The sequence below is a fragment of the Rhipicephalus sanguineus genome, chromosome 7, assembly GCF_013339695.2.
Source record: "Rhipicephalus sanguineus isolate Rsan-2018 chromosome 7, BIME_Rsan_1.4, whole genome shotgun sequence".
Lineage (NCBI taxonomy): Eukaryota > Metazoa > Arthropoda > Arachnida > Ixodida > Ixodidae > Rhipicephalus > Rhipicephalus sanguineus.
This window is the reverse complement of record NC_051182.1, coordinates 154,441,837-154,458,425: the sequence shown is the minus strand read 5'-3', so window position 1 is coordinate 154,458,425 and position 16,589 is coordinate 154,441,837. Positions and strand designations below refer to the sequence as shown.

General features: G+C 42.8%; 1 protein-coding gene across 3 annotated transcripts; it reads right to left on the bottom strand.

Moving 5' to 3' along the window:
• Window positions 1-811: 811 nt before the first annotated feature.
• LOC125759382 (uncharacterized) lies at window positions 812-3,993 on the bottom strand. Of its 3 annotated transcripts, none has more exons than XM_049418042.1 (3): window positions 3,822-3,993; window positions 1,170-1,418; window positions 812-1,133 (listed from the first exon to the last, which is right to left on the bottom strand). In XM_049418042.1, the coding sequence occupies exons 1-3, from the start codon at window positions 3,976-3,978 to the stop codon at window positions 904-906; spliced, it is 636 nt and encodes a 211-aa protein (XP_049273999.1). In that variant the 5' UTR covers window positions 3,979-3,993; the 3' UTR covers window positions 812-903. The 3 variants fall into 3 exon arrangements, with proteins under 3 accessions (XP_049273999.1, XP_049274000.1, XP_049273998.1); XM_049418043.1 differs by having other exon boundaries at window positions 1,182-1,418; XM_049418041.1 differs by having other exon boundaries at window positions 812-1,418.
• Between the last annotated feature and the right edge of the window lie 12,596 nt (window positions 3,994-16,589).

The following is a 16,589-nucleotide window of genomic DNA, read 5'->3' as shown; positions in this document are numbered from 1 at the left end:
TCCAAAATAGCACCCCGGGTGCTGATTGCTTAGGTTGCTAGCACTGGCTAATAGGCGAAATCTCTTTTGCACGCTTTTCACGACTATTCGCCAAGAACATTCGCCTTAAATGTCATTGTTATTTTAATTATGATGGCGATTGTTCTTGTTGTTCTTGTTGTTTAACATGCGTGCACAAATACAAGATCACACGGGGTAAATAAGGAAGGAATGGGCACAACGCCTGCCTAACTGCGACGTAATATGTGCCCTACGCAGCTGCACACCTCTTTCTAGCGTGATAGAACCCCCTACAGTATGCTTGCCCGAAGCAACTTTCGAGCACTTCTGTACTCGTGATTTCTTGCCTGAATTCTGAAAATTATTTGGAGCCCTTGCAATAATTTGCGTTTCTGTGCGCAAGGTTGTACTGCGAACGCGTGTAGTTCGAGTGCGAGTAGTTGACAAGAGCTACTGATATTTCTGTGCAATGAAGGAAGGAAGCACTGGCGTGCAGTAGAACAGGACCCGTGTTCACAGAAATGTCCTACGTTAAAAGCTTTCGCATGGTAATATTTCAGCCAATCACGATGCGTGACATAATATTAGCGAAGCCGACGGGCCAATGGGAAAAAACACTTGGGCCAAATAGGTTCTTTCCGTATGTTATATTTGCGTATTTCATTGCTCCCATATAGGACAGATCCTCATTGGAACCTTTCTGCGCAGGACAAGTTAGACATTCTCTGGTTTCTATTTTGCAAATTATGCACAGTGGTAAAGTAGAACTAGTGTGTTCAGGTTCTAAGAGCCACCATGAAACATGCATTCGTTGTTGTTTTCTCAGCCTGTGGCCAAAGCTGCTTTATTGAACTACAGCCGACATATTGACAGTGTTTCTCTCTTTCTTGGTCCTCTTGGCATTCATAGGCGAGTTCGCTGTTGCACTTGGCCCTCGCCTCCAAAAATTACCGGGCCGCCCGCGAAACCGCCGGAACTGCTTGGGCCTCCAAGTCTACCAAAGCCAAGCCCTTGTCCGCTGGAGCCACTGCTTCCGAAACTGAGGCCACCACCAGGGCCGCCTCCGTAGCTACTGCCGAGACCACCTCCGAGGCCGCCTCCAAGACCACTGCCGAGACCACCGCCGAGGCCACCTCCAAGACCACCGCCGAGGCCACCGCTGAGGCCACCTCCTAGGCTACTACCGGCCCCATTTCCGAAGCCACTTCCGAGGCCACCACCCAAGCCGTAGCCACTGCTGCTGGAGCTGGGACTACCACTACCAAAACCAGAAAGTGAATCGCCACTACCGTAGGCGGCGCCTAGTGAACTACTGCCCAAGCCGAATCCACTGCCGCCACTGCCGTAGCCACTACCAAGGCCAAAACCACCAGCGCCACCTCCAGATCCAGGACTGCCGAAACTACCGCCGCCACTGCCTGCAAATATGTTCACGGGATATTCAGCCCAGTTATTTTTAATTATATTTGACGTTTTCCACAACGGTATCGTGGTTAGCCAAGGAACAAATTTTCTATATACAATGTTTTCGCGTCCTTACTTTTTTTGTGGGAACATTTTTTTTTACTTAATAATAATTACTGCTAGGTTGTTACATCCTAAAACCACGATGTCATTACGAAAGACGCCATAGTGGAGGGCTCCGGAAATATCGACCACCCGGTGTTCTTTATCGTGCATCTAAATCAAAGCACGTCTGCCTTCAGCATTTTGTCTCCATAAATGCAGCCGCCGCGGCCGGAATTCGATCGCGCTACCTTCAGTATTTTTCCACCGAAAACATGCACATAATAACAACGATAACGGTCAGAACCCTGGGTTAAATGTGTGGAAGTGTCCACACTGATTAGCAATAATGTGCGCCAGAAGCAATATGTTTTTGAGTTTTCTTGTGTGTGTGACAACTGAAGTTATTTTATGTGCAGCACATGCATGCGAGAATGAGCATGGTTGTGTCTATTTTGTAAGATAAAATATTAGAATATTTTATTCCTCCTAACTTCATTTACACTAGGCCGAAGCATTCAAGATAATAGTTATAGGTAATAGGTGTTTATAGTTTTAGGTGAGGGATATAGGTATTTCGAAGATATATTACTTCTATGCCCTTTTAGGGAGCGAATAAATATAGTACGGATGTTTAGGATCACTTCTATTGAACACATTTTTATAGGTCAGTCTACATAAGCGGAAGTTCTATCTCGCAGCCGTCTGAGACTTTATTATTTGAATTCGCACACGCATGAAACGCTGAGACACCTTTAAGTGTAAAAACCTTCACCTACTTCAATTACGTTTCTAGAACTTTGCAAAAATGTTAAATTGAGCGAGCGTTCAAAACAGCATGACAATTTAATGCCTGGAAGAAGCTGAAAAATATTTCAAAAGTTTCCAAATTATTTTTTTTTGAATTTTTAAGAAAGAATTCAGGCGCCTAATATACAAATACGCAGCTGTACACCAAAAGCGGCTTGAGAAGCACCTTACACATCCTACCTTCGACCGTTTTAGGCGAAAACATTTGGTGTAATTATTCGCCACTTGCATAAATTGGTGCAAAGCTGACACTTCATTTATTTAATAAACTATTTGAAGTGCAGTTTATCAAATTATAAATTTTAAGTTAAAGCTCGGCTTCCTACAGTCACTAGATTACTGCTTGCAGTTTTTAAGCTTTACTGAGGTTAATAAATAAAAGCAATAATTTATCCGTATATAGTTTGAATATAACAAGCTTCACCAATTTCAGTTCCGTTGTTGCAAGCAAACACGAACCTTACCATTCGTGCGCACTTATATTAAAGCTATGGATCTAATGTTTCCTCTTAGGTAGAAAACCAAAGCAAGTGAGAAGCGCAAAGCTATACAATGCACGCAGAACAGATATAAGGGGTAATTTGTTACGGTATTCATCATCTAGTTCGATAACAACTGCGATTTAATGGTTCAAATATATCCATAACAAAGAGAGGAATTCCATGGCGAACTGCTCAAATGTATTTCCACATTTATTTTCGAATTCCGGATCCAATGCCAACTTAAGCCTGGTATTTGGCCGCGGTGTTTTATTTTAGAGCCAGATAGGTTATGAAAAGAGGCGGAAATTCAAAAACGAGGTATTTTTATGCCGAGTTGCATGTTTTGTTTTTCTGCACGATGCACGACCATCACAACTTATGTTAACTGCATGCCCCTATAAGCCAAAAAAATTTCGTGGTTTAGTTTACTATTCTCTGGGCTTATGATGTAAAATACTTACTGCTGTAAATACGTCGTCGCACAGCAGCACGAAAATATTACTGACATTTTTCAGCGCAGCGCACACATTGTGCGAGTGCTGGCGACCAACCTAAGGCTTGTCAGAAAAGTAGGATGCCTATTGATTTTGAGGTTAACCATAATTTCGTGTACTTTTAAAGTGATTATAACTAACTGTTTCTTAAATTTAACCAGGTCTGTATAATATCTTGACATAGTTGCATTCAAAGCAATCATGTATGTAATGTAATGCACTGAACTGACATTATTTTGGCATATATCTTTCGTGCGACGTTACAGGGACAAAGTTATAATGTCTAGTTCTAGGAGCATCTGCGATTCCTGGAAATTTTTGAAAATGCATAAAAAGTGCGTTGTAAGTATATATTTGGTTCTTCGTTAAGGTGAAACACGCCAAATCTAATTCAGCAGAGCACCTGCTTCTATGATTTGGTAAACTCCGTCGCAAGTTAAGATGTACGATATCTTAAATCGGGAGCATAAAATACATCAGTTCCTGAATCACACATTCTGCCGCTACATAACTTGCATACCAAACTTACTCGGGCCAAGGCCTCCTGACGGTCCCCTCAGCAGCATGGTCTGTTGGTAGGAAGCCACGCAGGCCACAGACATGGCGAGAACGGAGGCAACAAAGAAACGAGTCATGGTCCTGGTTTTCAGCTGTCCAAGTCTTGTGAAGAAACGTGGAGTATCCATGCTTCTTAAATACTAAATTCTTGCAGATCGCCTGTCAGCCGCGAGCTAAAGGAGAAGCTACGCAAAAAAACATGCTAAGCAAAAAGTAGGTACTATACAAAGTCCACGAATGCAATCCACCAAGTTCTCTTATTTTGTATAGTCAAGTTCTTTTTTTAGATATACTGGGCCAATGAAAACGACCGGGCATTGTCTCAAAGCTTGCTCATATAGGCGAACGTGCTTGCCTTCTTCCTACAGACAGCAATGACAGAGCTTCTCCAGCAAGTTCGTCCAGAATAATTTACTGTTATGGCAACGATGACAACGTTGTAAATGGCTCCTTTTTTTACTGGTGCATACACTTGTCTCAATGCTTTGTGGTTAAAGCAGCCACATCGTGCGGTGCACCTTCAAAAAAACTATCGGAAAAAGTTTCATTCTTTCCCAGTATTCACCTTGAAATGTCTGCTAATCCTCAAGTACCGTTGGAAACATTATAGCAGATACATAACTATTTGTTCTCTGCATTCGCCAAGTTGTTCTTAGGGATTTCATAACGCTGTACGCCCCTCAACTGGCCTTTCGTTTCCTTCAAAATGACTATTCTAGCAAATTGGTGTTCAGCGCTCGAAAGTATTGCATCATAGTATTTTCTTTGCGCAAAGAAATTACAACTGATGGTCGACGTGTGGGTAAATGTTGATAATACTACACCTATAATGTAATATTTGTTTATTTCAAATCCAAGTAGTTATTTTGCAGGTAATGAGGGCAGTTTTTGATAGGACGAACCAGTAGCTCTGGAAATATTACCTTAACAAAACTTGTCATCCTTGAAAGGTTCAGGTGGTTTGTACTTTCCGTTGAATTGCGGAGTGTGTGGATGACCACCAGTAGTTGAAAACAATCGCTCGTTAAACCTTAAGGAGCGAGCACTAGGAGCTTACGGATGGCTTCGACCATGATAGGAAAGGAAGCCTGTCGCCCATATAAAAAGTGGTAGTTTAAATCAGAGTTTGTAACGTTAGATTATCGCTGCATATATTTTTCGACAACCATGTTTTTTGCCCTTGTCCAATTTCGTTATGAAGCATATGTTTCTGCCACGTGTAATCGGCTTGTTTATCCCCCGGATGGCTTCACATACGCATATACAGTTGCATTGTTGTAATCAGATCAGGTGTTGCATAAAAACATGTTGGTTCACTAAGCAAACTTTAGGTTGTGAGTCAGCGCTTTTTTCAGGGTCATCTTCTTTCCTCTGTCCTAGTCTGTTAAGCTCGGTAGCCTCTCAATTATGCATTACTACCAACTCTTCCAAGTTTCTCTTCTAGTGCAGGGAAATAAGAAGGCGAAGGGACGACACGCACTGCAATGAAGCTCTTCCAAAAATCGCCGAAGCAGCTTCTTTTATTCGAGTACAATTTATTTCATTTCATTCATTTGGGCATATCACATTCCCACGAACATGGAAAGATGAGTCTCTGTCTCCTGACTTACCCCACTTAAGAAAGAAACAGTGTAGCATTCTCTTTCTGAAGATGAATCCCAAGGCTCACTTTTGTGAGAATGAAAGAGTGGCTGCCATAGATACGAAAAGCTCTGCAGGCAACACAGAGCACACCATTTGGTCCTGCGGGCCCTTCAAAGACAAAAGTAGCAGTATGACGACGTCAGAAACATGAAATCTTAACGTTTTTCAAGGGCAACTTCAGGGGCCCGGCTGGTCGTCCATCCATTCTCATTTGTCATGGTCACGCAGTGGTCAATACAGGACTAAAACAAGGCTAACAATGCTCAAAACCAGTGAAAAACAAGCTAACAAGGTCTCAGATAATATCAACTACATAAATTTACCAAGAAATAGTCGCAATAATTTACCTGAAATTGCCAAAAATGCTTCTGATACATCCAGCTGTGAACCGTGCCGCGCAAGAGAGGGCGCCTCCGCCTCGGCAAACGCGCGATTGCTGAGGCGGTGGCAAGTGCGCGATTGCCGAGGAATTCACAGGGTTGCCCGTGCTAAGCACTTTTTCAGGTTTCACGGTAGTGTAGCAGCATTAGCGCAGTATTTAGAACTGTACCACAATCTACACAAGAAGGGGATTAGCGCAGGATTTAGCGCGCAATTTAGAACTACACCAAAGCCTACATAGGAACTATAATAGCGCTACATTAACCACAGAATTAGCGCTGGATTTAGAGCAGAATCAGCGGTACGTTAAGCGGTCGGTTTAGAGCTTTTTCATCAGAAGGTCTCGTGTCTGCTAGTTGGATGTATTCCTGACACGTATTCTGCGAAAAAAACATAACTGATTTTTCATCTGTGAGGGCGACGCCATATGTGATGCAGCCGCGGGCCAAAGCCGACAGGTTATGCCCATATAGTTTCTTAATAATACACTAGACAGAAATCTGGCGCTAGTTCCTATGGGAGCTGCAACGCATAGCGCTTGAGCTAGCATGGCAATGATGGGAAGTGCATGGATTTGCCTGAGCTTCGATCTTTCGGCTCCATTCGGCTTGTTGAGTCTTAAAACTGATAATTATTAAGGCACAAGTAAAACGTATCGTAATAATTCCACTTGCAAAGAAATCGTTTGCATCCACGCGTTCAAAAAGGACATGATAACTTAAAAATTTAGAATAATGTTGTGACAGTTTTAATGTTGCCTTTTCCTCTGACGTCTAGAATTAGCAGCCATTTGCGGAGGCGAAATATGCGAATCATTTTTTACGTATAGTACGCCTAGATTTGTGATCGGTTGAACTTTGTGATTGTTTTCCAGCGTGTAAACAAGCGAATGTGTATGCCTCTACGAGTCTGTGCTCATTAGGTTCTTCGTAAGTAGTCAGATATTGCACTACGCACTTTTTTAGCTCAAGCTGTGCAGTTTCAATGCTTCGCAGTTGTAGTAGTCAACATCAATAAAAAGATATTCTACCTTGTATAAAAATGTTCATATGTTGCAATGTGCAGTGCTAAGACTCGCAAGAAGTCCAGACTAATGATGAACTTGCTGAAGCGATGTGTCAACGTCGGGCAATCATTCTCGCCCACCTACACCTTTTCGCTCTTTTCGTTTTTACGTGACATGCAATTAAAATAACTGGCTCAACGATGAATGTATTCATCTGAAAGTTTTAATCTCAGACTTGTGACTGTGGCAATTCTGTGTTGAAATAAACCAAATGCGCCAGCAGTTGCTTAGTTCTTTCTGGTGGTCCAGCACATTAAAAAAAATTGTGCAGCTTGCGCTGAGTCACGCAAGGCTGGGCCACAGTGGGTCGGCGCTCGGCTGCTCCTGGCTTCACGAGGCACATGTGCAGTCACACGCCGATTCACGAAGTGTTCACGTGATCACATTGTAAATCATGAACATTGGCTACGTATCCATCGGGTTTGATTGGGTATCGCTTGGCAATCACAGCACCAAGTAACTTAATTAGGTTATTTAGCTTAAGTAGGCTAATTAGCTGAATTACTACGCTTAAATCTAAGCGACACTTCATCCCGCTTAGTTTGCGTTCCAATTTAACCTAGGCCTAATTATATCCAAATAGCTCAATTATCTCATTGATTCAATTGCCTAATTAGCGTATTCTATGCCTCGTATCGATTAGCTTCCATCCCAAGTCAATCTAGCCTTAAATAAATAATCCGTCTAATTAATATTAATTAAGAACAGTCTTAATTAGTCTTAACTGCGCTTAGCTCGGCACAACTTGCTGAGCTCTAACGTCTCGGCACGCCAGAATCTCTGCTCGACTTAATTACAACTAGTTAGGATTTGACTTCATTAGCCCAATTATTTTTAGCTAAATAGGTTTCACCATGTTCAACTAGGCTTAATTAGCCACAAGCAGGTTCGAAGCTACAAGCACGTTCTAAGCCGCAAGTAGGAACACTTGACAAATCCATGTACTACGCGTCATTCCCACGGTGGCTCACCGACCGCCGAACCAGATTTCCCCATAGTACATATTCAAGGGAACTCTATGGCTAAGCATATACCTTTAGCAAACGCGCTACTGCGATAACCGCCAGCCCTTGTAATCACTGTTGTTAGCAGCTGTGCCATAAACTATGCAGCTCAGACATACACTTCGTGCGGGTTGCTGTCCAGAAGTATTCATTGTGTGCTGGTCTTATTTACTTGGAGAGATGCACTACTTTTCAGCGTGGTGGTTCAGTGGTTAGGGAGCTCGGCTGCTGACCCGAAGAACACGGAGTCGATCTCTGCCGTGCCGGCTACATTTGGATGACGGTGAATTGCTGGAAGCCGGTGTACTTAGATTTCGATGGACGTTAAAGAACCCCAGGTGATCGAAATTTTCTGAGCTCACCACTACAGCATGCCTTATGATCATATCGTTATTATGTCCCGCAAAACCCCAGCAATTAATAAATATTACAATCACTGATCAATATGTACATAGATGTTCACGCCTAATATATGCTAAATTTGGTTTAGAGACCAAAAGCAACCATGGTGAACAGTAGCAAGCACCCTGGCAACTGTAACCACAAGAGCAACAACTTTTACTTAATTTAGGAATGAAACAATAGGCTATATACCTAAAAAGCAGAAAATAAAAACGACTGAGAAATCGTGCACTTTAGAATAATAGAAAACTGACACGCGCATCTGCTAGGTGGACGACAAGGGATAAGACTCCATGTACATTAGATGATTTATTGCTTCCACAATTCAAAATAAATGGACGCCAGTGCATGTTCCCAGTATACGATGGAAGCTAACCTTGAATCCGTTATTGTGTTTAAGCCGCTCGAGCTATACAGTTGTAGTGCGGCCAGCAGTATAAGCATTCTATCCTTTTCCGTTGTTACTCTATATTTGCTGAAAGGCACAACAAGTTACTACTACTCCCGCCATCATTTGCTATACACGAAAAAATGAAAACAGTCACGCCTCATTATGTCCGCTGCTCCCTCCTGCCTTTTATTTCGTCGTTCTGTGACCCTTTCCAAGTGCTGCGTGCCGCCTTGCACATGAAGAGACAGCCATGACAACGCCCTCAACAAGGTCACACCACAAGTTGAGTAAAGATGAAAAACTGGTAAGCAGGGTTTTTGTGCTCGAGCCGACGTTTCGACAAGCGGACTTTTCTTAAAGACTGCAACTGCTTTTGCAACCTTGTTTTGAGCCTTCAAGAACACAAGTTGCAGCCTTGAAGAAGACAAGTCCGCTTGTCGAAACGTCGGCTCCAGCACAAAAACCCTGGTTACCAATTTTTCGTTGCAAGCCTGCAACTTCCCCTGACTCCTGCCTTTCTGTATTTAACCAGAGTAACTCAGCACTGCTAAAAACAAGATTGAAGGCGTCGAGTCGAAGCCTTAACCTACAACAAAACTGCGCTTACGCATCGCTTACATAACTCACAAAGAGATTCTGCGTGCATTTTTTTCTAACGTTCGTTAACGCGTGGGACGGCCCCACAGAATATGCATCTTATGACCACCGAATTGCGAGTTCGGGATTTAATTTTCGCGAAGCTTAAATTTTCTGAATGTGTACAATCCTCCATGTCGGCTTTACACTTTGACCGAGAGGGGGATTTTATTCTATTACCAAAAAACTGAACGAAGCCTTCATAAATAAAAAATAGCACAGCTTGCACTAGGTCGCTGAAGGCAGGGTGACAGCAGAGCTTACGGGCATAGAATTTCCTACAATACTTACTAGAGGGAACTCTGGCGCAAGTGTCTATGGGAGCTGTAACGCATGGCGCTTGAGCTAGCATGGGAATGATGGGTAGTACTCAAATTTGTCTAAACTTCGTTCTTTCGGCTCCGTTCGGCTGCGCGTCGCCTGCATCCGCTTTGTCGCAAAACGAAGTTCAGCAAAGGTCAGCAGTTCCACTTCACCACTTTAATTTTCTTAGGCTCACCAAATCAAACCTGGTCACGAAGTTCACAACGGTCGATTCTTTTATCCGAAACGAACGCTAAAATACAGCAATAAGCAAAGCCACAAGTACGTTTGAAGCCGCAAGCACGAAGACTAGGCAAATTTGTGTACTACCCATCATTCCCATGGTTGCTGAACGATCGCAGTGCCAGAGTCCCCTCTAGTTAATTTTGGGAAACTCTGTGCTCACGGGTACCTAGCTGGTCCTGGCTTGGCTAGGCTTTTACCCTTTCACTTTCTCGTTCCAACCACTTGCTATACTATACTGTACATGGGTCTCCTTGTGCACTTTTTTAATCTTCTTTTTGGTCTGTATGTCCCTATCTATTTCGTATATGTCTATTTGCTGCTCTGTCTTCCTATATTTTGAGGTCTTTCTTTCCTTTCATTTTCTCTTTCTCCCTTTTCTCTTCGTTTCTCTGTCTTTATTTATCTCTCTCCCTCTCTATCTGTAGATTCTGTGCTCGTTCCCCTCTCCTCCTTTCCCTCCTCTTTACCTTTATATCTCTTTCCCACCCCCTTGCTCTAATATACAATACAAGGCTATGTTGAGCTCTGCTAGCGTGCCTGGATAACCCAGTAGTTACGACGCTCGCATTCGGATTGTGGGTACTCGGATTCGGATCTCGCCAAGAATTTATTTATCTCTTTTTTTTTCTCTCTCTCTGCACTCGTTCTTCCCTAATCAGAGTTATTGAATCCCACGCTGGACGAATCGACGCACGTGTTCTGGGAGCGATGCAGAAGAGGAAGTAGAGGAAGGCGATGCAGAAAGAGGGCGACGAAAGCGCGTGCCGGTTCATGATGATGATAACTTTCTATCTAAGGCACATGACAAACCTCGACCATAACAGCTCTGCTTTAAAGGTGTCCTCTGTTTAATTTGTTTTTCTGCGCGGGTATGACGCACTCATATGGTTAAGTTAGATTCGTATTGCGTAAGTGTGGAAGTTAATTCCTATACCATGTGATATACCATGCCAGCTAATTGTAATGATTTATCATTCATGGTCCTTCTCGCTGGAATGCATGAGCTGTGGAAGAAGTGTGTGTTGCAGACAAAGAGACACCCAGTTGAAAATGATCAAACAACAGCGTGCCATTTCCCAAAATACGGAAAGGCATGACATTTATCTGCTGTCTCATTCTGTTTTATTCTTCAGCTGGGCAGAATTTCCTCAACAACTCACCACGCCTGTCCTCGTGTTGTAATGAGTGCTTGAGGAAATTATTGTCGCAGTGTTTTACTGCACCATTCACTCCTTCCACAGGTTATTCATACTGACCAAGCTTGGTTTTTCCCTCACTCCGCTGTGCACGGGACACAGCACGCAGTTACTCCTTCCGCCAATACACGCGCACATCCGCGTGGCTCCTATAGCACTTCATATGCATGCTGGATTTCAAAGTGCGCGACGCTAAGCTCGTATACGCAAGCTTCACATACATGGCACCAACCTCGACGTCTACTACACAAACGCCTGCCCCGCGGTGCTCCACTCCGAGTGGCTCCCACGCGTACATGACAGCAGCTACAAATAGCAGAAAACTGGTAGTGCTAGCGACGATACGCACGTCTTCCGCGGCTACAGCGGAGGTCACTGAAACTGTCCTGGGCATAATAGATGGGGACAAATGAGCTACGTATTCTAGCATCTTGACGGACTCACAGGCGGCATGCCGACTTGACATGCACGGTGCGCTTCCACGTACTGCTACTAAAATCCTGGGATCTCATATTGCAGGGCACCGCCGCATTCATTGGTGCCCTGCACAGATCGGTGTATCCGGGAATGAAACAGGCTGACCGTCAGACAACAAACCGACAGACAATTAAGGCAAGGAGGTAGAGCGAAGGTAGAGGAAAAGGTAGAGCATCAGACGCTTAATTAGAAGGTTGTGGGTGCGGATCCCACCGACGGAAAGGGTTATTTTTCGTACATTTTAATTTCTTCCAATTTAACTGAGAATCATTCAATATAGTGAAGAAACCACAAATACTGTTCCCTATCTTTTCTTTGGCTTAGTTGTCTGTCAGTTTCATTAGTTTGTATAATACCGAAAACGAGCCCCTCGGACAGTTCCCCTACATTCGTACTTTCATAGCAAAGGCTTCGTCCAATCAGACTTTATGCCTTAGGGAGCATGCCAAGGTTTATTGGTCAGCTGCCACCTCGTGCGAAGATCACGTGCCCCCTGACGCGCTCTGGTAAAAAAAAGAGTGTTCCACTCTCACCGCCTGGGCTATGGGTAGCGCTGGCTAACACTCCCAGGCAATAAGCACACATACATGCCCTACAAAAAAGTGGACGGCGGAGCCCCATCTGTTGTAGCTCAAATGGTAGAGCATAGGACGCGTAATTCGAATGTTGTGGATGCGGATCCCACCGATGAAAGGGGTCATTTTTTGTCAACTTTAATCTGATTCAATTTAAGTAAGCATCGTTACAATACAGTTAAGAAACCACAAATGATGTCGCCTATGTTTTCCTTGCCTTAATTGTCGGTCGGTTTTATTAGTTTTGTATAATACAGAAAACGAGCCCCTCGGACGATTCCACTACTTCCAGATTAAGTATATTTTGCGTTAATAATCTCGCTAAGAATAATTGTTGAAAACAGTCGAAGTAAGGTATTATGACATTAGTTTTTTGTTTTGTTTTGTTTTTTTGCTGTAAAATATCTAGAGCCTTGACATCATGTCTAAGTTTGTCCAGTTTACAGGCACTTCTTCATAAGTCGCACCTGAAAGGGTTAGAGCATGCTCGGCGTGCTGCTATAGCCAGTGGAACCCTTGACGATGAACCCCACCCACCTTAGATCTGTAGAACTATTCAGTGAATAAATGTTCAGTTTCTCTGTCTCCCTCACCCCACTTCATTGGATTGATCAGTCAACTAAAATATGTGTATAGGCAAATTAAAATTCAGCCAGAATGGTGCTCTGTATTGGTAAGGCGCTTCTTTTTCTTTTTCGTAAAACAGCACGTTATTAGACGAAGGACGAAAGAAGGAGTGCACAGGACAGATAAAGTGTTTATCCTTGCCGTCGTTCTGCTGTTTATTGCAAAAGGCCGTTACCTATACGCGCCCTATATGTGTGAATTACTTATTGATCTGTGTTTGTAATTGAGTCGATATAGGAGTAAAAAGGACATATTCTTCGTACGCCTGTAAGAAAAAGAGGGAATAAATACATAAATAGATAGAAAGACAGCAAAAGACATAAAAAGTTTTTGAAAGAAATAGAAAGAGACACACACGAAAAAGAGATAGAACGAACAGAAAAACAGGACAAAAAGAGAAAGGAAGAGAAAAATATAGAGCAACAAAGACAGATAGAAAGAAGTAGGGAGAGAGAGACAAATAGATAGAAAGAGAGATATAAAGACAGACAAATACATAGTATAAGAGAGAAAGGTATATAAAAACACAGACGCGACAAAGAGATAAACACAGCAAAAGCGAAAGAAAGAGAACAAAGAAAAAAATCAAGAGAAACAAAGATGGCCACCCAGGCGCTGCCATCTTTCAGGCTTGGCACCGTTGGTGCGAAGCCGCCGTACCTTTCTTTATTTCTTTACAGCGATGGCAGATTTAAGCGATAGAGCATAGGGAAAGAGTGACAGTTTTCTGCTCGGCATAGAATTGCTTCCGCATTTAAATCAACACACAGAATCTCGTTTGCCAGAGCTCGTAAGTGTCTGAAAGAACACACTGAAAGGCCCATCCCACGGTCATCGAAACACGCGTTGGCATTAACTTTTCGCAAACTCGGATTTTTCCTGCGTACGTAACAAGCGCACATCGGCTTTACATGCCGTCATGGCGAAGGTAATCATTTACTCATCATGAATTATCACAGCAAAGCCTTCCTCGAAAAGTGGTCATTACATTTCTTTTCTTTGCCTGGCATGTTGCAGTCATATGGGCCAGATATATTTATAATGTGCGAACCGGGCCGTGTAGCCGAATGCGTAAAGCACTCGCCTTCTCAACGCTTGGAACTAGGTGTAAAAAAATTATGGCAGCTTCGAACTAATGGTGCCAAGCTGAAGGAAGAGCGATGCATGCCGGCATACCTTGTTTCGCTAGCTACTTCTCTTTCTTTCTATTTTTCTCTCTTTCCTGCATGTATTTTCATTATCTGTTTCTCTATATATTTTCTTGCTCACTCTATCTACTTCTTTCTCTTTCTTGCTCTTTGTATATTTCTTTCTAAATATTCCCTTTCTTTTCTCTCTCTCTCTCTCTCTGTTGATCACTTCCTCTTTATTTATATCTCGTTTTCTCTCTTCGTTTCTTTCTTTCTCTTTCCGCGTATCTCTCACCTTCTCTCCCTGTCTATATTTTTCTGTCTCATTTTTTTATATTGTCATTCTCTTTATTTCTCTCTATTATTCTCTTCCTTTTTTTCTATCACTTTCTTTCTTTCTATCTCTTTCTCTCTCTCTTTATCTATAATTTTCTGTCTTTTTTATCGCGTTATCTCTTCATTTCCTTTATTTCTCTTCCCCTTTCTTTCTATCGCCATCTTGCTCTCTTTCTTTCGCTCTATTTTTTATATCTCTCTTTCTCTTCCGCTCTTTCTCTCTCTGTCTATATTTCTCTGTCTTTTTTATCTTTTTATGTGTCTACTTCCTTTATTTCTCTCTAATTTTGTCTCCCTCATTTTTTCTATCACCACCTTTCTCTCTCGTTCTCTCTTTCTTTCTCTCTAATTCCTATCTCTCTATTCCTATCTCGTTCTAACCCGCTCTCTTTTTCACGTCTTCATTTTCGTTTGACACTCGCACCTGCTCTACACGGCAGTGGAGCTTCCCAATTCCTGTGCCGCATACCCACCTGGGGAGTTTTGCACGACGGAGCGCAATTTCGCGATAGCTAAAGAGAATGAAAGAAAACGAAAAGAGAATGAAGAGACCGCGTGCCAGTTGATTATGATGATAGTTTTTTTACGACGGAGCACAAGTTACTCACAGCATAAACAGCTTCGCCGGTAATAACAGCTACAAAGAATATATGAATGCTTTTTTATAGCTATTAATCTTTTACATCTATACCCGTAGAAAGCAGTCGTATGGGTCTGATATATTTATGATGTGTCCACCCGGGCGTGTAGTCCAATGGGTGAAGCACTCGCCTTCTGAGCGTGAGGAACAAGCTTCGAATACGAGCGCTACCAAGAATACTTGAATATGTTTATGGCTATTCGTCTCTTGCATATATCACCCGCACAATGGTGATAGATATATTTCTACGGTTCAATACGGGTCAGATATATTTATGATGTATCAACCGGACGTCGAGTCCAATGGTTGACGCACTCGTCTTCTGAGCGTGAGTAACCATGTTTGAACACCAGCGCTACCAAGAATATTTCAATATTTTATAGCTATTCATCTCTTCCATATATCACCCGTAGAACGCAGTCATATGCGTCAGACCTATTTATGATGTGTCAAACGCGGTGTGCAGTCCAATAAATAAAGCACTCGCCTTCTGAGCGTGAGGAACTAGTTTCGAGTCCCAGCGCTACCAAGAATACTTGAATATATTTTTTTTGTTATTTTTATAGCGATTCGTCTTCTACGCCTATCACTCGTAGAAGGCACTCCATATAGGCGAGATGTAATTATGAAGTACGAATCTGGACGTGTAGTCGAATGGGTGAAACAGTAATCGCTTTCTGAGCGTGAGGAAGCAGGTTCGAATACCATTGTTTCTAAGAATACTTGAACATTTTTTTTCTTTTTATAGCGATTCGTCTCCTACAGTTATTACCCGCAAAACGAAGTATTATGGGCCAGATATATTTAATGTACGAACAGGAACAACTAAGGGTTGTCCAAAGGGCCCGAGAACGGCGGAGGACCATGGTCTTCCGGTCCCAACGTGGGCGCGCCCCGCAACTACGAGTTTGTAGTTCCTTTGGACCTTAATAAAGCTTTGTGACTGACTGACTGAGGATGTGTAGTTGAATGAGTAAAAACACTTGCCTTCTGAGCCTGAGGAACTAGGTTCGAATACCAGCGCTACCAAGGTTACTTGAATATCTTTGCCTAGTTATAGCGATTCGTCTCTTGCGTGTGTCACACGTACAATGCAGACAGATAGGCCAGATATAGTTACGATTTACGAGCCGGGACGTGTAGTCGAAAGGCTAAGCACTTGCCTTCTGAGCGTGAGGAACTTGCTTCGAATACCAGCGCTAGCAACAATACTTGAATCATTTTTACAGCTATAAACCCCTTCCATCTATCACCATCGGAACGCAGTCATACGGGTTAGATATATTTATCATGTGTCAACCAGGATGTTTAGTCCAATAGTTAAAGCACTCTCCATCTGATCGTGAAGAACTTGGTTCGAATACCAGCTCTACCAAGAATACTTGATTACTTTTATAGATATTCATCTCTTCCATCTATCAACCGTAGAACGCAGTGTCTGTATTTGTGATATGTCAGCCGCAATGTGTAGTCCAATGGTTAAGCAATCACCTTCTGAGCGTGAGGAACTAGTTCGAATACCAGCGCTATAAGGATACTTGAAATTTTTGCAGCTATTCGTCTCCTACGTGTATCACCCGTACAAGGCAATCATATGGGCGAGGTGTATTTATGATGCACGAACGTGGACGTGTAGTCGAATGGGTAAACCCTAACGTTCTGAACGTAATCAACCACGTTCGAAT